General features: G+C 36.1%; 1 protein-coding gene across 7 annotated transcripts in view; it reads left to right on the forward strand.

The window, feature by feature from the left end:
* The window catches only part of LOC131041672 (uncharacterized), a 91004-nt gene extending 75815 nt beyond the window's left edge, over nucleotides 1-15189 (forward strand). For 5 of the 7 annotated variants that reach the window (XM_057974868.2, XM_059220076.1, XM_059220075.1 and 2 more), the window contains exon 14: nucleotides 14170-15189. In XM_057974868.2, coding sequence (XP_057830851.2) covers nucleotides 14170-14867 — 698 coding nt within the window. In that variant the 3' untranslated portion in view covers nucleotides 14868-15189. Of the gene's footprint in view, nucleotides 1-14153 lie in introns of all 7 variants that reach the window. The other 2 variants (XR_009372373.1, XM_059220079.1) reach the window with 2 other exon arrangements.
* The last annotated feature ends 6069 nt before the right edge of the window (nucleotides 15190-21258 follow it).

A 21258-nucleotide genomic window follows, 5' to 3' on the forward strand; every position in this document is an offset into this window, starting at 1 on the left:
CTTTTCCTCTCATATTCTAGACTACCCACCCTTTTCCCCCACTCAAAATCGACACTACACATGGGTTTCCCCTAAAATCCATACTGGCTATGATTTTCCACCATTGTTTATCCATGCTTGGGTCGATTTTCCTTTGGAAGTGCTAAATTTTGGCTGTGTCGGAATTTTTCCAGACTGCCATCGATTTTCCACCAGGAGTGCGGACTGGAGTGCGGACTATAGTGCGGACAACATTGAGGATGATTCCATGCCTGGATCGGTTTTCCACCAAGCTCTTTTGTGACTAGTTAATGCGCATTTTTGTGTAGACTCTCAGTCCATACCCAAGTCGATTTTCCACTGAGAGCATTTTGATGAGTTTTGAGTCCGGATTTTCATCCAGACTGAGGTTGAATTTCCACCAGAGAGTGTTTTTTGCGAACAAAGTGAATTTGGAGTGTGGATTCCTTGTCCAGATTGCCATCGATTTTGCCCTGGAGTGTTTTATGTGCATTTTGATGAGATTTTGCATGGATTTTTATCCAAGCTAAGATCGATTTTCCCTTGTGGGGATTATTTTGACATTTTAAGTGATTTTAATGGGATTTTTTAATCCCAACTAAAGTCGATTTTCCCTTGGAGGTTCAATTTTGACTTAAAATTGAAATATTTAATAAGTGAGCCCATTTTTAATTGTTTTTAAATTATGACTAATGATTATTTAAAATTTTAAAAACAAAATTAAATAACTTGCAATAAGTATTTAATGTTTTTACCCTTCTAGAAGCAAGTTAGTTTTTTACCAAACAAGTATATATGCAAGTGTTTTATCCCACATTGCTTGTGTGGTGAAAGTGAGAGGCAAAAGCAAGTATAAGAGAGGAGTCTCCAACAATATATTATTATTAAATCTGCCAGGTGTATCCATGAAAGGCAATTTTTCTCTCTTATTGGCAAATTTGGGCGAAGTGTTGAAGTGAAGTGTTGGATTGAGGATTTCTTTCCTCCATTTTTTCTAGCTTGGCAATCCTTTCCATTGCTGCCATTGAAGATCATTTCCAGATTTTTCGATTTTTCCAAGTTTGGCGATTTTTGTTGAGGATGGTGATTTTGAGTGTTTGAGAGCTTTGGCGATTTTATTCTCCATTGTTGCTTGCTGTTCCAGACCTCCATTGTTGCAGATCTAAGCTACATTGAAGACATTTTCAGAATTCCAAAAATGGTGCTATAGCTAGGAAAGTTCGATTTTTATTTTGCAAGTGCTGGGAGCTTACTTTGGTGAATTCCATGCATGTTTGATGCCACCTTTGCCTCCCTACTTGTTGTCATTTGCTTTAGATCTGAGTTTGCTTCAGATTTAGACCTCCATTGTTGGCTGTACATTCAATTTTTAGACTTAACTTTTATTGCCCAGCCAGTTGCAACTTTAGCGATTTACATTTGGAGAGTATTTGGAGGCATTTTGGAATCATTTTCAGACCATTAGAAGGCTGTCTTAAGGTCTGCAACTGTGTTAATGGCTGCTTGTCCTCAGAAATTTATCTTTTACCAGCCATAACTATGTTTCCAAAATTAATTATTTTAATCATCAAGACTAATTTTTATCAAGTTTGTGCATATTTTTGAAGGATTGCAACATGTTTTTTGAAGTTAATTTACTAGTTGCAGGTTGTCTTTAGATTTGTTGACCTCCATTGTTGACTGCGGAAGGTGTCTTCAGACCTACCTTGTGTGAAAACACAACCTTTCACACCTTTCCTTAGTCATCGTTGATCCGATATACTCCTTTGCATTTTAGTTTGCATAATTTCTAAGCATAAAGAGGTATTAATGAATTTTATAGAGGGTTTCCATGCCCTACAGTTGTCATACTTTGAATCTAATTGTCAAAATCTACAAAGAGTATGGATTATTCTCCCGACTTTATGCTCTAATTAGCTAAAATCTTTAGAAAGTCACAAATTTTATCAAGAACATTATTTATTTTCCTAAGTCTAGCTTCAAGCTTCGTATAGGTGCGATGTCGAAGTCCGGATTTAAGGAAATGAAAGAACTACTGAAGATGCTGGAGACTGGATTCTATCCAGAGCTCAAGATTTCATCCAGATGGAAGGAGATCACAGATACAAACATGCATTTCCTAGACTTGGACCAGATGCGACAACGGATGTTCGGAGTCGGAAATCAAGTTCCTTCTCCAGCATATGTGAACATTATGAAGAGTGATATTTTTCATGCCGTTGGATTTCCACAGTCCATGCAGTGCAGCGAGCTTATCCTGGAGTGTGCATGATGTTATGATACGCTCACGCGAATGATCAAAACTCCCAAGGGTGTTGTTATTACCTACCTTGCTGAGGATGCTCTTGCTAAGGTGTTTGGAATTCCACGCGGAACATATATGAAGGACGTGACCAAAGATGAATATACAGAAAGATACATGAAGAAGATGGGTGCATGCAAGAATATGATAAACAAAGAGTGGATGATTGAGCCTAGGTCTCATCATTCCAAGGCTCCCAAGACACTCATGTGCATAGACTTCAAAGAGGAGTATAGCGACTTGATATTCCTACTCAACAGAGTGATGGGGATGCCGTAGGGAGCAATATTTGATGGATAGATGTTCTATTTCATCCAGGATTGTCTTAGAGGAACATTAGTAAATTGGTCTAGGATTATAAGTGGCTATCTGGACTTTTAGTTGAGGAATGTAGAGCAGTCCAAGTCATTCGCCACAACTTCTTACTTGGTATACCTGCTTGCACAATTTGTTTCATATAGAGGATTGATATGCAAGGGTGAAGTTGGGAATGGGCAAGGACAATTCAGGAGTCATGAGTGCTATCCCCAACGGAGCATGTACAAAATTGAAGACTATAAGAGAGTGAATGATGCATTCACTATGTACATCACACGGATGCTACAAGGCGGAATCCATAGAAGATTGTCCAAGAAGGCAACAGAGTTAATAGAGAAATATGGATCATGGTATATTCAGTTTCCCACTTTCACATACCTTAGGATTCATGGGTTTCAATTTGAACCCTATAGACTTCCTAGGTATCTGTTCAAGAGAATGATCTTGTTGGAAGTGGTGAGATAGCTTCTAGAGTTCGATGTCATTCAAAGAGAGAAGCATAGGACAGGCATGACATTCCCTATTTCAGTTGGGAAGACATCAGAGGTTTGCCAGTCTGCCTTAGCCGCCAGCACTGCGAGTGAGGAGCTTGCATTCTATCGATTTGCTACATATAAGAAAAGAGAAAGATTTGATCCAGATAAGAAAGTTGGAAGGATCAGGGGAGAGAAGTTCATCCACAAAGTAGACATAGAAGATTATTGGGCCAACTTGATGGACGAGTAAGCAGTGAAGAGAAGAATGTGGTTTAGAATGTTAGTGGATTTCATGAGGAAGTGTGGACTTTTCCTCATTCCTGATCAAGTGTTAGATAACAAAGATCATACACATCCACAATATGAGAGTGAAATGAAGAAGACAATCCTATTGCCTAATTGGTTAGAGTCGGAAGAGATTGACCTGAATGTTTTGATGGGAGAGGTCTTGAGTTTCTCTCGTGCATGGGTAGATATACAGATGAATAAGTTAGTTGATATGGGTGTTCCCTTCACTTATGAAAGGACGAAGTTGGAAGAGTCTACTTCTGAGGATGAACAAAGGACTATGAGTGATGTCAGGATTCATGCAGACGAAGAGAGTCAAGCTCCCAAGAGAGGAAGAACACGCCAAGAGAAGTCAAGGCCAGAGGGAAGAAGATTGAGGAGGTGAAGAGGAAACAAAAGACTATCATTCCTCCACCTATCATTCTTTCACCACCTCTCAGTGTCTCATCAATTAAAGTGATCGAAGTAACAGAGCAGAACTAGGAGACTCAACAATGTTCCAACACAGTGATACTACTAGAGAATATTCAGGAGTTACATGCCACAGCGACATCTGCACCTCCAAATGAGAATGATGATCAGCTGAGATCCCCTATTGTTCTTTTGGAATTTAGTTTGGGAAATGAGGTATACGATTGGACCAGGAATAATCCTAATAATGATGATGATGTTATCTTGGCATTGAGAGGACTTGATCGAGAAATGTATCTCGATGATGGTATGGAGATGGCTGCTATTCCTGAATGGTCGATGAGAAGTATGGAGAAAAGTAAGAAAATGATAGAGGTACAGCCTATTGACGACATTGATGACTACCTAGCTAAGAGTGTTGAGGAGAAGGAACCCAAGAGAGCGGAGATTTTGTCGCACATAGCTAGAGATGAGACAAGAATGCGGATTGCGTAGATTGTTGTTCCTATTGCAGGCATGACAACGAATATTGCTACTCCTATGGATTTCTAGATCACTTCAGTTGCCCTTGGTCGTACATCCAGAAAGCAAGAATTTCAAGAGGTTGGTGAAAACCTCAAGGCAATCGATGCAAGCTTAGACAGAAAGATTCCGGAGAAAGAAAGGTATAGAGAAGAGAATATCAGACTTAGAGAGTATATTGCAGGGATAAGGCGTGAAACTCCCACCCTTATTTCCCCTATTGCAGTTGACCATGGAATGCATTCACACTATGAGGCAGCGATACACTCTCAGAGGTGGAAAAGTGGATTGAGAATACAAGAAAGCAAGCAGATGATAGGACAATAGGGCTCGTATTTAGAATCTAGTATTTGGAGGGAGTTTGGGAAGAATTCCGGCCTATTCAATTGAAGACTATTCCATGCCTCCAGGCTTTGAAGAAGATTCCTAATTCCACCTTGGTCGGCGAGAACATTGTGCATAGTGAAGACATACGATTTCCATGGCTGGTATTGTTCATTAGCCGTGAAGAGATCAACTTATGAGAACGCCCAGTCGAGTTGTATAGAGATGGAGGGATTGATTCAGGACATTCAGATGAAGATCCTTGCCTTGATTGAGGAATTATTGGGTGTTGATGTTAATGATGCTAGTGGTTTACACTTTAGCCGAATTAGGAGACGATGAAATTTATGTATTTTTGCCAGTTGGACTCTTTGAAGAAGAGTCAGATAGACGACTGTTGATTCATGTTCATAGTTCGCAAAAGCTCATGCCAGATTGGGAGAACACTTTGGATGCTTGCTCAGATTCACTGGACGTGATTGATTTATAGCGGGATACTTTGCCTAACATTTCCATGGAGGAATTAGATTCAGTATTGGCTAGATTCTTGGAGTATGCTAGGAGAGAGAGAGATGCAGGGAGGATTCTTCTAGAAGATTTCCCATTTGATGACTAGGTATCTTTTTATTGGGCCATATGTTGGTGGCTCCATTTTTGATGTAAACCCTAAATAGGGCAATTCTAGGGTTTTGTTGGCATGATCTCGACCGTTGATCTTGGATCAATCTTGGCCATCCATTTTTGTAAGAGACTCTATATATGCCTCTTTGTCTCTCATTTGTAAGAGAGTTTTTGTAGAATTGTTGGTATATGCTACAACTATTTGAATCATAATCATTGTTCAATTGTTGGTGATTTTGCTCTTCAAGTGTTGTCTTTGCATTCATAGTTCTCAATTCCTCCAAGTTAGATTAGGATTTTAGATTAGAATTTATTTTCATGTATGTTAGATTGAGTGAAAGATTTGTTGAATTTATTTGTGTGGAATCCTTAATCCATACCACTAGCCTCTTGCCGCTGGTAAGTGCGCCTTGTGTGGTCAATTGGAAATTTGAATAAGCTTAACTTCAACTATTACGCGTCCCTTGACAAGCATCAACTTGGATGGTGTCAATGTTTGATGGTGATAGCTTGAAAATCTTTAAGTATACTTTAGATGATTCCACTAGATTTGTTCATCATTTCCTACATTCCTAGGCTTAGAATAGATTTCCTGAACCCTATTCCTTTCCCCCCTTTTTTTAAGTAAGAAGTAAATCCAAAGCCATATTGATAAATCTTAAGTTGTCATCACACCTATTCCGCATCTTCATGATCGAAGAAGATAATCCAAACATTTTGCCCAAGTCCCCAAGTGAACACATCAATTCGCATCGACCATTGAGTTACCCACTCATCAAGACTTGACATGTAAAAACCTTGGAATCATTTTAGTTGATCTCATTTTTAGCATCTGAGGTGATTTTGTTCAAGAGAGGGTAAATTACCTTTGGTATTTTATTCTGTAATGTTATGTGCCTAAAACACACATCGATAGACATAACTTATTTTTTGAATAATCTATCAATCTTCTTGTTACTCTTGGCCTATCACCTCTTATTATCATATCTTCTGGATGATTTCTTTGTATGAATTTAGGTGGTGTCTTTGTGGAAGCTTGTGATGATGTCTTTGAAGGTATCTTTGATGGTTTCTTTTGTGTAACTGTTTCAACTACACCTCCTTCTACACTTTCTTTATCTTCCTTGAACTCCTCTAAATTTAGATCATCTACTTCTTGTATTTGTTTTGGAAAACTTCTATCTTCATCAACTTTAACATTTGCACTTTCAACAATTTTGTGCAAGTGTTTATTTTAGCATCTGTATGCTTTACTCTTGAAAGAATATCCAAGAAAAATCCTCTCATTTGCTCTTGAGTCAAATTTAAGCAGATTATCATCTTTTCTAATATAACATGGACTATCAAACTCTTTTAAGTACTTTATAGTTGTTGGCTTACTTGTCCGTAACTCATAAGGAGTCTTGTTGCTATTGATTCGGAATAATCTACGATTCTGAATATAAACAACAATGTGAACTACTTTCCAAAAAGAATCAGGGACTTTGGACATATTCAGCATGCTCTGAGCCATCCCTTGAACCGTCCTATTTTTCCTTTCCACAACAACATTTTTTTGTGGTGTTCTTGCATTTGAAAATTGTCTTTTTATTCCATGCTTTTTGTAGAATTCGAAGACATTTAATCTTCTTTCTAGTCTCATTCTTCACTAAGGCTTTAAATGCCTTAAATTTGTCAAGAGCTTCTGATTTTTCCTTTAAAAGAGCAACCCAAGTCATTCTTGTAAAATCATCAGTTAAAAGCTAAGTTGTCGGTTTGGGTTCGGGCACCGGTTCGGGTTCGAGAACCCGGTACGACAAAAGTTTGAAAAGGGGTTTGGGTTTGTAGTGTGTATATATATATATATATTTTTGCAGCCTAGAAGCATGAATTAAGATTAGAATGTCACATAGCATCATATAAACAACAAACCAACATAAACTTGTAATCATAGCATCATATACATCAAGTTCAATCTCAAAATGACAAAATAATAATATCGAGTTCAAGTATCATTGTTTCAACAATTGGAACTATAGTTTTAATATTCATTTTTAATTATCAAATGGATTTTCTAATTCATCAACAGTATCATTTTCAATCTTCTCATCCTCCTCGTCATTGACATTGACATTGGATGAATTAATGCCAATGGCACTTGCACTTGCACTATAAGTTTGTTCGCTTTTCGAGTGATCAAATGCAACAAGCTGAGAAGCGGAAGCATCCAAATCAACATGCTCTGGCTCTATATCCCACATCTTTGTCTCCCCTTGCTTGTAGTCATGTTGCTTGTGTGAAAGATGCAGGTTGGAATGCACACATACTAAATTCTTCGCTCTTTTTGATTGCAATCTATTGCGCTTTATTGAGTGGATGAAAGAGTATCTGCTCCAATTTCTTTTTGATGTAGATGAACTGACAACTTATGAAGACAAAGTAAACAATTAAAGTTATAAATTTATAAAATTGAAAATTACTAGCAACCTTTAAAGACAAACTAAACTATAAATAAAACTTGTGATAAATATTAATTAATTAAACTTGTGATAAAACTTTGACTACGAGGGGTTGTAGGTTTTGGAAGCATGTGCCATGGAAGTACCACCAACTATTAGCATCCTTCTTGAATCTATGATGAAGAGTGTCAACACTTAGACCAATTTCCATTTGCAAATTCTATGAACTCATTTGTAATCACATCTTGCACATCATCTTTAGGGTAGAGTCTAAGGAATGCTGCCTTGTACCCATCTGACACTTCTAAATCTCTCCATGGTGCAAGCTTTCTTGGTTGATCAATACATTGATTGCTATAGTACTTTGGTGTCAAGGCATAGGCAAGAAGATGCAAAGGAGTGGTCATCTTATTGCATTTTTCTATAACAATTGCTTCCACTTGTTTAAATAATTTCTCCTCAGGGTCTTGCTCTTTTGCTTTATGATGCACTTCATTTTTTCAAGCATTGAGTCAATGCCATCATAAATCTCTCCAATGCAAGGCCTATCCATGTTAGTATAGCGAATCATGCTCATAATGGGCTCAGTGAAACTAAGGAGATATGTCACAAGATCCCACCATGACTCATCCAATATCCTAACCCTAATTTTTGCTCCCCTCTTAGTACTACTCTATTTCCATATAGCCCAATTTTGGCTGATCACCATATTGCAGAGTGCCACTTTAACTTTCACAAGCTGTCTCAAGACGATTGTGTTTGATGCAAACCAGGTCTTAGCAACCTATAACACAAATTAATGCCAAAATGATTAAAAAATAAATAAAACTTTAAAGAAGAATACACATTATAGCTTACACAATCAAATTATGAACATTGAAGATAAATAAATGGGAAAATTTAAAATTAATTTACTATTTCACTTACCTTCAATAGCTCCAAACTCGAAAAAGATCTAAAAATCCCTTGAGACATGTGGTGGTTTGTGATGAACATTTGGATGTCCTCAACCTCTGCATACACTTGTTTGATCCAATCAATTTTATTCCCAATATTTTGTAGCATAAGATTGAGTGAATGAATCATGTACAAGGTGTCCAAAAGATGTGATGATAGTGTTGCTCAACCAACAAAACAACAACTCTACAATTTTTTGCATTGTCCGTTATGACTTGAACAACATTGTGAGGTCCCACTGTCTCAATGGTAGATATGAGAATATCTGCAATAAATTGCCCATCTTTTACCTGGCCTTCACAATCCACAACTTTCAAAAACATTGCCTCTTTAGGGGACACCACTATGACATTGATCAAGGGACAATTTTTAGAATCTTTCCAACCATTTGAAACAATTGATACACCTATCTCAACTCATGAATCCCTTATGGGCTTCAATGCATCTTCAACCCCCTTCACCTCTCTTTCCAATAAGGTTCCATAGACCTTCTCATAACCTGGGCCCTTATACCCTTTTGGAGCTTCATTAACACTTTTCAACATTTTTTTGCAATATGGGGAGCAAACAACATTGAAAGCCAACCTATTTGCATATATGCATCTTGCTACATCTTGGTTGGCAATGATTTGACTCTCAATTTGAAATGCGGTTTGTAAAGGCCCCTTTGATCTTTTGTGTGCAATGGGTGTTTCGCTTTCAGGCTCAATTGTGGAAAAGAAGGGGTGGTTTTCTACTACAACATTGGGATTAGATGGGGGCTGCATTCCCTTTGTTTTTTTTGGAGTGGTTTGATTTAATCTATGGGATTCTCTCTTCTGCTTTTTCATGTGTAATGTCCCCTACTTGTTATAGGCTTGTAAGCACCGATTTTTCTATTTTAATACATTTATAACTTGAATTAAAATAATTAATGAGGAGACAATTACTGTGTAATGTCTTTAATGAAAGTTCTTTTTTATTGAATATATAAAACAACTTACGATCTTAACTCAATCATATGAATTAAAATTGTTATTTCTGAATACTAACAGCAGTGTATGAATTAAAAGTAAAGATTGTGACTTTGTATTGGGAGAATGTTGTCTTGGGAGAACAACCCGCACCCAAGAAAGAAGACACCTACATACATATTCCATTATGATAATTAGATCTAATCTATTCAAGCAGATAGAGTTGGGTAGTTGGAACATGAGAGGAATTGTGTGGGTCTGTTGTTTACCAAGTCCAATGAATAGTTGCTTCTAACCTCCTTGCTAGGCTTGGTGGCCCATGTGGCTTGCCCTTCAAGTCGATTACCCATACAAGTCTTACCTTGTGAATTTGACATAGAGGGTGCAATTTAGCTCCTTGACTCCAAGGGTCCTTATGACCTCTTGTGAGCCCCTTGTTGCCACTGGATCACACCTCTATCTATCCCTCACAAGATGCATAACAAACTTATTCAATACATATGGAGTGAAAGCGCATTAATAAATCAGTCACTATATTATCAACAGTCATAGTCTGATATGGTTCATATTACAGACTTATTTCCTTATGGCTAATGCATGTTTTAGCGGATTAACAGAGATACTATTCAATAGAATCTACATATTAATTATTATGTCTTCACTCAGATATGTAAATATATATTCCTAACATCTGACCATACCTTAGTTTTATGTAATTTTGGCAGAGTGGTTAGATGTCATATTGTTACTGAATATCACCTTCCAATGGGTTCTTTTCTGCAGTAGTAATTTTTCCTCAGATTGTTATTGTCTGATGTGCCAGTGTTTCTATAAATACCACGGTTTCCTTCTTTTAGTTTCAGCGATTCACTTGCTGTTCTTTTGTCCTCTGCCTTACTTAACATGTCTATCTTCTTCCGGAAATTGGATATGATATCAACATATCTTTTCCTCAACTCTGCCTCTTAATCCCTCATATGCAGATCTCCGTTGCTTTTCTACCTATCCTCCTTAAATACCTCTCCAATTCAAGAGGCAACGGTGACACCCTTTCCCTTTCAAAACAGTTGCTGCCTTTGGTAAATTATTTTTAATTCACAACCTTTCGAAAACTCTTAATTTAATTTTAATTAAACTCTTTTTTTTTTGTTTTGTTTTGGGAATTGCTGCCATATTTATAACTCCTAATATCCATGGGGGCTATGATCCAAATAAGGTGTGCATAACTCTTTTCCTTTTTAGAAAGATATACGACAGTTTAAGAAATTCACGAGGCCTCATAAAATAAGTCAAGTCAGACAAAACAGATCCTTGCGTCAGAAATTGTCTCCTCCAAGTATGGGGAAAGTGTACTGCTGGCAACTTAAGGAAATAATGTACTAAACAACATCCACGTTTCATTTGTTTATATGTATAAATGTTATAATTTATGTTTTATTATTATTATGTATATATAATATATGTATATTTTTCAATATCTTAATCTATTATATAACTCATAGAAAAGGAACACTACATTATGCTCCCTAATATATTTCAACACCGTCTCATGTGGTATAGGCATACCATTTTTTCCAAGGCATTTTTTGATGCCTCTTCCTGGTATTGCACACAAATGACCTGCCACTCGATAATATGAACTATTATGTTCTATATCACATCCTTGGCATTTCCAACAAAATCCCCCACCTCTTGGAAGTGGTCGTATAATGTCAACATACTTCCATAGGGGAGAATTTGGATTTGTTCTTTGTTTTGATTGTTCATTTATACCTATGGAGGAAGAGGTAGATGCCATTCTAGTTCCTATGACAAGAAATTATATGAACACATTCAAAAACAAAAACAAAATAATGAAAAAAAGAGGTAAACTAAACAAATAAATTATGAAACAAAAATGGTTGAATTTTTAAAAAAAATGTACAAAACCTACCTCTTTCAGCCACTGGAAACTTGGAAATGTGTAGAAATGATTCTGCAACACTTGTTCAAGCTTCAAAAATCAACCTTCAACTCCTCCTATCTGCTCAACCTGCAATGAAAAAATTGATGTTTGCAAAACAAATGAGGAGAAATGAACTAAATTTATGTTTTAAATGTCACTTTAGGGTTTTAATTTTCATTTCCAAGTGGCGGATTTCAGAAAACTATTAAATTTTGCAAAAAAAACTTCACTTTTTGGGCTGCTGGACATCCGGGTTTGCCAGGGTTCTTCCCAGATTCGCCCAGGCCGAACCAGTCCACCTGCAATGAAAAAATTGATGTTTGCAAAACAAATGAGGAGAAATGAACTAAATTTATGTTTTAAATGTCACTTTAGGGTTTTAATTTTCATTTCCAAGTGGTGGATTTCAGAAAACTATTAAATTTTGCAAAAAAAACTTCACTTTTTGGGCTGCTGGACATCCGGGTTTGCCCGGGTTCTTCCTGGATTCGCCCAGGCCGAACCAGTCCGCCTAGGACCGAACCCTGGCCGGACCGGACCAGAATCTAGACCCGGACCGGACCAGTACCAGGGGCCTAGAGGGCCGAACCCTGCAACTTAGCTTATTTTGGTCTTTTGTGGACTTTAATATAATTCCTTTCTTTTTTTCTTGTAGCATTATACAGTCACCTTCCTTGCCTTTGGAGTTATGTAAACTGGTTTTGCTAGATGGACATCTTTATGGTCAAGTTTTTTATGTAAGATGGATGTGAAGTATTTGTAGTGTTAAAGCTCACAGAGACTGCACTGTAATTAGTTTTCCTTATTAATCAGATCTGTTAGCATCAAGGTCTCCTGATAATACATCAACTGAAACTTTTGATTGAACTTGCTTGCTTGCAATTTAGGAAACCGAAGACTTTGGAAATATCAGAATCTTTAAGTTTTAACCAAAGACTGTATTACATTAGACATTCTGCAATACTAATGTGGAAACAGGTGAAGATTGAACAGCCAGCATTTTGTTTATTATTTGAGACATCCAAATACTCTGGAAATATCAGAGTCCTCTTAAGTTTTAACCAAAGATTGTATTACAGCAGACATTCTGTGATACTAACGTGGAAGCAGGTAAAGATTGAACAGCCAGCATTTTGTTTACTATTTGAGACATCTTAAGCCTCAAATAATAGACGATGTGCTGCCTATTTACTTTTTCATGTAAAAACATCTTCTAAAGCTGGCATAGAAAATCTAAGAAGAATATCGTGCACAAGTTTTGCAGAAGCACTGCTGATTTGGGATTCATGAGGTTTGGAAATAATATTTTATGTCAACAATGTTTATGTTTCAACACTGGTTAATTATAATAAATTTGTCAAACATGAGTTCTATATTGAAAATTCTGAACATATGCTTTTCATAATGTGCACAAGTATCCACGTAAACAATCTGTGCACACATCTGTCAAGTTGACCATTGCATCTGAGTTGTGTAATTAAATGTAAAATATACAGAAACTTGGTGTGACTGAGTGGTAAGGTGGAGCAATTAGTATGATAAAGACATGGGTTCACATCCTATCAGTGGACTCTTCTGGGCTAGGTTCTCTCTGATAATGCAAATGCCAACAAAAAAAGCTATCATGTTTAGTCCTGTTGCAGTTTAATGCTGCTGCCCATTATTGAAAAACTTGCCAAGTACTCACAAAATGCGTGAGTACATGCAAGCCAATTTGCCAGGTGAGTCACTTGCCAATAACTCGTCGATGAGTTTTTGTAAAATCGCTTGAAAAACTCGTGAGTAAATGCAAAAAGTCACAAATTTTCCTTGAAGAACTTGTCCAAATTCATATAATTTAGTTTTTCTTGCTTGTAATTAAAAAACACATGATTTTCATAGGTGACGATCTTCACTCTCTCGTTTCTCATTTTCTCTATTTTTTTTTGGTGGGGGGGCACAGTCCCTGAACTCCCACTTCTGGCCCTCACCCCTTCTATCATTGGGTTTTTGTCACATCTAATACCTTGTGTAGCTTATCATTGCTGCCTCTCAAATCCATTAGGGTCTCCACTTCTAAACCCCCACTAGTTATTAGGACCTCTTGTCATATAAGAAATTTGATTACAATGAGAGGGTTTGGGAGTGGAGACCAAAATTAAACTCTAATTTTGATTTATATATTATGGAAATTAATGATATGTTCAACAAATTTAATAATATGTGTTTTTTTGAAGATTTTTTTTTTTAAATTTATGTATTTTAAAATGTTTGATAAGTTTGCCGAGGTATTGCCGATTTTTTCCAGAGTTTTTTGGCGAGTCTCGAGTTTTTAAAGGGCCAACCAAGTTATTGCCGAGTCCGAGTTTTTCAACCATGCTGCTGTCAATACATTGAACTGTTGAAGGCGATTTAGCTATGTTCTGTTTAAACAATTATTTAAATTTTGGCTTTGCATAGTGATTGTTAGTATTTATTTCTTTGAATATAGCATACACTACTATGTTGTGAATGCATTTAGGCAGTGCAAGTAAAGTGTTTGTTCTTGTTTACAAGATCAGAAGTATCTACTACGCAGTTTAACAATTAGTCACCACTTTCCATCTAATCTTTTAATAGCGTTTTGTCTTTACAGATGACTTGGTTGTGGCTTCTCAAAATTCTGTCAGACTTGCAGTTCAAATACAGAAGAAAGACAAGGGAGGCAATCTACAGTCTGATCCACGTCAAACATCGTCTTCATTAGAACAAACTGGTGGGAAGCAGTTCCTTAAGGATATAGTTGGCAGTAGTGCACTAAGGGAGGCACCTGTTTTTACGGGGTCTCTTCTTGAAGGAGCAAAGGGAAAGAGACGGGAAAGAGAGAGAGAAAGAAAGGGGCAGAACAAAGAGATGATAACGAGTATGAACAATGTTAAGGATGGTCTCCAAGGCAATGTCAAAGGAAAGAAAAAATATATAACCAAACCAACCCGGAGAACTACCCCATTGATGGAGTCTAATGGGCTTCTGGGCAAGTCTACTGGAGAGTTGAGTAAATCATCAACAGCATTGATAAATCTTGAGGAAAAGCCTAGCAATAAAATTATTAAAGATAAGAACGATATCACCATGGGAAGTGTTTTGGTTGTTGCACAAGATCTTGAATGTCAACCTTTAGTTATTGATTTATCACACGTGGTCCCTGTTATGGACTATGTGGATAAATTGGATATGTATGAAAATGGTCAGAACATTGAGTCATTTTTTGAGGATGATGCCTTACAAGATGCTGCTGCTGATTCTGCGGGTCTTGGTGTGCCCGCTGAAGAGCCTTCTGTCATTTCAAAATGACAGACTGAGAATTAGGTGTTTGTACATTATTTTTTATTGTTTTAGTTGGTAATCTGTACTTTAAATGCAACCAATATTTTGTTGCTTTTTAGCCAAAAGAATGCCAATGCAAAGGGGTTTCTTTTGCTTACAAATACAAATTGTACCATAGTAGGATAGATACATTCTTTTAAACAGTCCTGTATGAGTTAATCACATTGTTTGTGATCTATAAAGCACCATACACATCAATTCTCATCTGATGTAATTATTTGTCTCTATACAGGATAGTTTTCTCTTAAAGCTTATTGTTGGTATACAACCTTAATTGTTTTCTCAATTATTATCGGATGCATGTTAGGTGGTGAATTTTTTCAGTGCCATACTTTCGTTTTAGTCGGTAGTCATTGGTCTGATGCTACAGTAAATGCATGCTTTTACTCATTTAGGATGGATATTTTGCCTGGACTGTTGGATCTTCTGGAGTGATTGTCCGGGAGATGCTACACTAATAAGATAGCACAAAATATTTTTATTGGCTCCCTTGAGAAGCTGGGACTTTGACCAACACTTTGCCGAGAATTAAGTGTAGTATTAACATTTTTTTTTAAATCAGATTTTATAATTTTTTTCTGTTTTTTTTTGTTGTCATTTGCATATTTTTTCAAGTTCACTTAAATAACTTTTTGGAATAAAAGAATGGGACGTTGCATTTACAGTTTTGCAAGACCTTTTCACTTATTTATATGAGAAATAACTAATGAGATATGGGGTCAGCATTCATATAAAATAACACATCAACTAGTACAGAGCTTTAGGTTTAGTGAGTGTTAATCTGTTTTTGTGGATCATCTTTATACTTATGCTATAGAAGAAATTAAGAAAAAGGGGTTTCGATTTTCAAAGCAAGATCGTTGTTGACTCCAAAACAATGAATGATGACGCTACAAAGTTGGTGTATTGAAGTTCATGTATAACACTTTCAAAAGTGACATTTTATTTAAAAAAACTAATATTAAATTGTCTTTATTTTTGTATTGAAACAATACATAAAAAATTACAAAGAAAAAGGCAGTCAACGGGATGCCAAGAAGAAAATAGTAGCTATTACATAGCAATCAGCCCAAAACAAACCATAATAGACATAAAAGAGGACTGAAGCATGACAAACATCATGTTTGCAGCCACAAACAACACTGAAAAGAGCTCTGGCAGTGTCAGCAGAATAATAAGATTAAACTCCGAACTTCAGCATACTTTGGACCTGCAAACAACACATGGTATCTTTTTCATGGAGCTGCGGAATTTGAAATTTAATATCCATCCAAATGATTGCTAGTTTTCACATGTTCTTTGGGGACCTCCTGCAGTTGCAAACAAAGAGACAATTTGGAAAATGATATGAAAGAAACTGATAACCATCTACTTTTTCATATATTAAGCACAATAGTTTGTCTCATAAAATCAGCCACAACATTATTGTAAAGATTTATATGCAAAAGAGCTTTCCAAATTGTTGGAAGATGATAAAAATAACATTAATTTTTTTTTAACCCACAAACAATCTTAGAAAATTTGTTTCAAGTTTTCATTATGTTGACAAAACATGCATTTAATCGATTTAATTTGTCATACATTTTAACTTGTTACCCATAAACAATCTGTACATTAGCTACAACTTTCAACCTCCAAACTTGAGTGTTCAGGGTCTTCCATGTCTTTTCTTGGATCCTACAATTCTTTTTTTGGTTGAGTTTTGGATTTAAGGACATGTTTAGCAAGAAAAACATAATAACTAAGGACATTCACAACCAATCCTTAAAGAAATTACATTGTAGAGTACAAAGCTTCATAACTAATTCCACAAGAACCAATGATTTCACAAATATTACAAATCTTTTAGACTTGTTTTATAAACTGAAAATGTTCTTAAAGCTTTGCCATGTAGCCTAATTAAGGGCATTAAAATCCCAAATGTCTTTAGGTTGTTGTATTAATGAGTTAAATAAAATAATAATATTGCATTGGAAAAGAGAGAATGAGGGGTTGAAAATGATATCTAACTATTTGTTCCATTAGATAGATGAAGATGCAATATTGAAACCATATTGCAAGGAAGACAATTTTCCAGTTTAAGAATTTACCAAGTGTGTTGTTAGACTTTCCATATGTAAATGCAAAGGAAATGAAGCTTTTATGTGAAAGAAGGGAGTAAGCATGCTTTTATCTAATAATCTTATAGATCACCATTTCCCTTTGAGTGTAGCAAGATATTACAATGACATACTAGATTTTTCCATGGTTCTTTTCTTGTAACAATTCTAATTATCCATTTCATTGATAAACAACTCTCTTTTGTTTTGGGAATCAAAAGGCCCACTCTACTAGAACTGAATCAAGAAGTGGATTTAAAGCTAGTACTACCATGCTAGTTAGACCATTAAAAATTGTGAATAATTTAATTGAAATTTCATATCCTTTCTTAGAGGGCACCCAACATGAAGAATAATTCACATGAAATGTTACAAATATACAATTCACAACTTGAATTATATTGGCTGGTTTGCTTTCCAACTTGATGAACCAATTTCACATATCAAAAAGGGGGGCTCCTAGCCTAAAGGGCATACCTAGGTAATGAGTGATTTGTACATGTTCAATTTGCTTCCATTCTCCTGAAATTCATCGTAGAACTGAATCTATTTGCACCATGAAAAATTTAAATTTTTGATGAGTTAGCTTTGATTAAAAAAGAAAGTACATAAATTGAAGACATCCATCACATTGTTAATATGCTTTTAGGAGTTTTGAAAGAAGAGCTTACTGTTGGACACAATGGATCACTAAGAGGGGGGTGAATCAGTGATTTAAACTCTTTTCCTTCAATAAGGAGATACCAGTAACATATAAAACAAATTGAGTGCTAACCGATAACTTAAATAATGCAAGCAGACTATGTGAAAGGACTTGCTAAAACATTAACATAACACATGCACAATAATACATCACATAACACTAGATATATACGAGGAAAACCCAATGTGGGAAAAACCGGTGAGAATAGCTGCTGGAGGTCTTCTGCTCCAATCCAGCCTCACAATGAATCTCTGATTACAATATTTAGGGCATTGATCCAAGGAGCACCAACCCCTGATTTATGAGCACCAACTCAAAGGAGCACCAACCCCTACACAATTTATAGGCTACAACCTAAAGGAGCTACAACCCCTGCACTAAGCTACAACTTATTGAAAACAATATTAAACTCAGATATACAAATGAAATCACTGTTGCAAATGAAGTTTTGCAACCTTACAATATTCTCCTCTATTGGTTTCAACCTTACCGGTTTGTATACTCTCCACCCACTTTGCAACTTCTTGACTTTGCTGATCACTTTTCTAAATCCCCTCTCACAATGTCTTTCCATTTTCAACTCACACTTGATCACTCTTAATCAGGCACAACTTATGCCAGTTTGTCACCTATGTGTTCAATGTACACTCCACCGGTTGTTCCTCACACCGGTTTACTCTACTTCTCCTTATCAATCACTTCTTCGCTCATAAACACTTGAAGTGTTTATCTTTTTAGCTCTCAGACAACAATTTCACACTTGTCTTCACTTTGCAACAGCTCCAATCATAGTCTCAAGTCATCATATTTAAACTTGAGCTTTCCCGCCAAGAATCAATTCCAACTTCGGGCGGTTAGGGTTTCCTTCACCTGACAAAATCTGCATGAGATCTGATCCAATCTGCCTTGGATCGATCACCTATACTCGAGGAATGCATCTGTATGCGTTTTCCATTATCCAATACACATTTGCTAAAGTTAGCAATCTCGTACATGATTTTTTGCCTTGAAATCTGTCGACTCATTTACAGTCCAACTGTTTCCTTCTCGAGGTCATCTTGTAGTCTGATTTCTTTGCTTCAATCTAGGCGCCAACTACTCCTTGATCTTTCTCTGTCATTCTTTCTTCCTCAAGCCGCATCAGTCAGTTACCATCTCGTGATTTTTGGCTGTTTCATTAATGTCGACTAGCTGTTTCAACAACCACGTCGATGGAGGCTTCACCGACCTTTGCATGTTTGTCACCTCAGCTCCACATGGCATTACAACAGTCATATACTCAGCTCACCGACACAAAGCCGGTTTACACTTGAACATTCAACAAACTCATACCGGTACAAGCCTTTACCGGTGATACCTTCTCCTCTTGCTAACCGGTAGTGCACACTACACCGGTAGCACATCCTCACCTCTAGTGATTTGTGATTACTTTAACATTCTGCCTCTTCATCATAAACATGCAGCCAACCTCCAGACCGGTTTATGCTCTACCGGTTATCACTCAACATGCTCACACACACATGCATGTCACCTCATACCGGTGAAGTCACTGATAGTCTCAATAACTACTTGTCTTCCACCATACCAGTTGACAAGCCTTTATGTTAATCTTCTCGATACCTTATTTGTCTTTCACCATACCGGTACACTCTTCTTCATACTGGATGACATACCTCTACCGGTAGCTTGCCTGCAATACCGTTTGACATCAATGACAACTCAATGCCAACACATACTATCATCAACAAAATGTGAATTAATCACAACTGCGTATAAGGGTCCTTGACCTTAATATCTTAAAAATTAAATTAATTACTCATTTAACACCATCAAATTATCAATTTTAACAATATCTCCATAATTAATAAATAATAAAATATAATTTAGAGTTCTAGTGCTTAATCTAGGTAAAATAACATAGACACATAGAATTACATGATTATAATGATGGCTCTCTTGCCAAGAGGATATCAATACAATGAAAATAGCAATAAATACAATGTAACAATCATCCTTGCTCGCCATTAACCACATGTTGGGAACATGGCCAAAGCACTTTTCTGCTCAACTATGGAACAAGTATGTGTCCTCGGAGTTCTTAATGACATGAAGAATCATCAACCTTGGACAAAGAACCTATCTACTTGGAAACAATGACAAGATGAAAACCTTAGTGAAACCTGATACATCTACATGCACATATAATATATGATAATGCAATATCCTATTATCAGGGTATGACAAAGAAACATATTAAGAAATTTGCCAAGAAATTCATCTATTTCAATGAACAAGGCTTTGGCCAAAGCACTTTTAAATCACGATTTTTTCTAAAATGAGAAACATCCTTTTCTATTTACCCATATTCAACACCCCTTCCCCAAAACATAGCTTAATATACACATATTGCAAGCAATCATACATATGCCAACAAATCTATCTTATTCATTTTTTTTTAGTATGTTGATGCTTCTTTTCCCATGAGATCATAATTTGTATTGCAAGATAATAACACATTTCACTACATGGCTGCATGAGTATGCAAAAATAATTTGTTTCACTACATGGCTGTTTATATGCAAACCACTGCTACATTTCACTACATGGTTGTCTATATGCAAAACTGATACATTTCACTACATGGATGCTTATATGAAAGAACTGAAACATTTCACTACATGACTATTTATATGCAAAAACTTATACACTTCCACCATATGAGTGCTTATATGCATGATTGTTAGGAATTGCATGCAAAAAATATCAATTATATGGAGATAAATATTAAACAGAGAAATGAAAAACACAAAAATAATAACAACGAAGAGACAATTTTTAACATGGTTCACCCAAACTCGAGCTATGTCCACCAAACAGAGAGTGATATTATTATCTAGCAAATCAAACAGATTACAACCATCAATCCCTTGCAACTCAATACCGCTGCAAAAATGCTACAAAATTCTCTACCAAAAAAATCCCAACCCTTAGCCTTTTATCAAGACTTATGTTGGTTACAAAATTAGAGATACAACATGTTAGTCTTTAAAAATAACATCCAATGTCTTGGGGGCGCTGCCTTCAAACCCTTGTCGAATAATTAGGGAGGAAACTGTGACCATAAAAAATAGGGAAAATTTAACCTCTAAATCTAATTAAGCTCCATATAACAACAATGATGAGACATATTACAGATTTCATTTGAAGAACAATAATGCATGGATTACATTTCATTGTATGTCTGTCTCTCTCACACACTCACACACATTCTTGAGAAAGTAAGTATTAACACTCACACACATTCTTGAGAAAGTAAGTAATTTTAATAGCAATTTCATAGATTTCAGTCACAACATTTAAAATCATATTTTATTTTGCAGTAAAAAAGATTTGTATGTATTTTTCTAATTTTTTAACTGTTTTTTCATCTAATTGTTTCTAGTTTTTAGTTTTGACATAACAGTAATAACATATTTCTTTCCCTTTTCAGGGTACAATGAAGAGGAAAACCATCTAACATGCGCAATTTTAGTTTTCAGTGAATATAATATTGGGT

Source organism: Cryptomeria japonica, chromosome 4 (assembly GCF_030272615.1).
Source record: "Cryptomeria japonica chromosome 4, Sugi_1.0, whole genome shotgun sequence".
In the NCBI taxonomy this organism is placed as follows: Eukaryota; Viridiplantae; Streptophyta; class Pinopsida; order Cupressales; family Cupressaceae; genus Cryptomeria; species Cryptomeria japonica.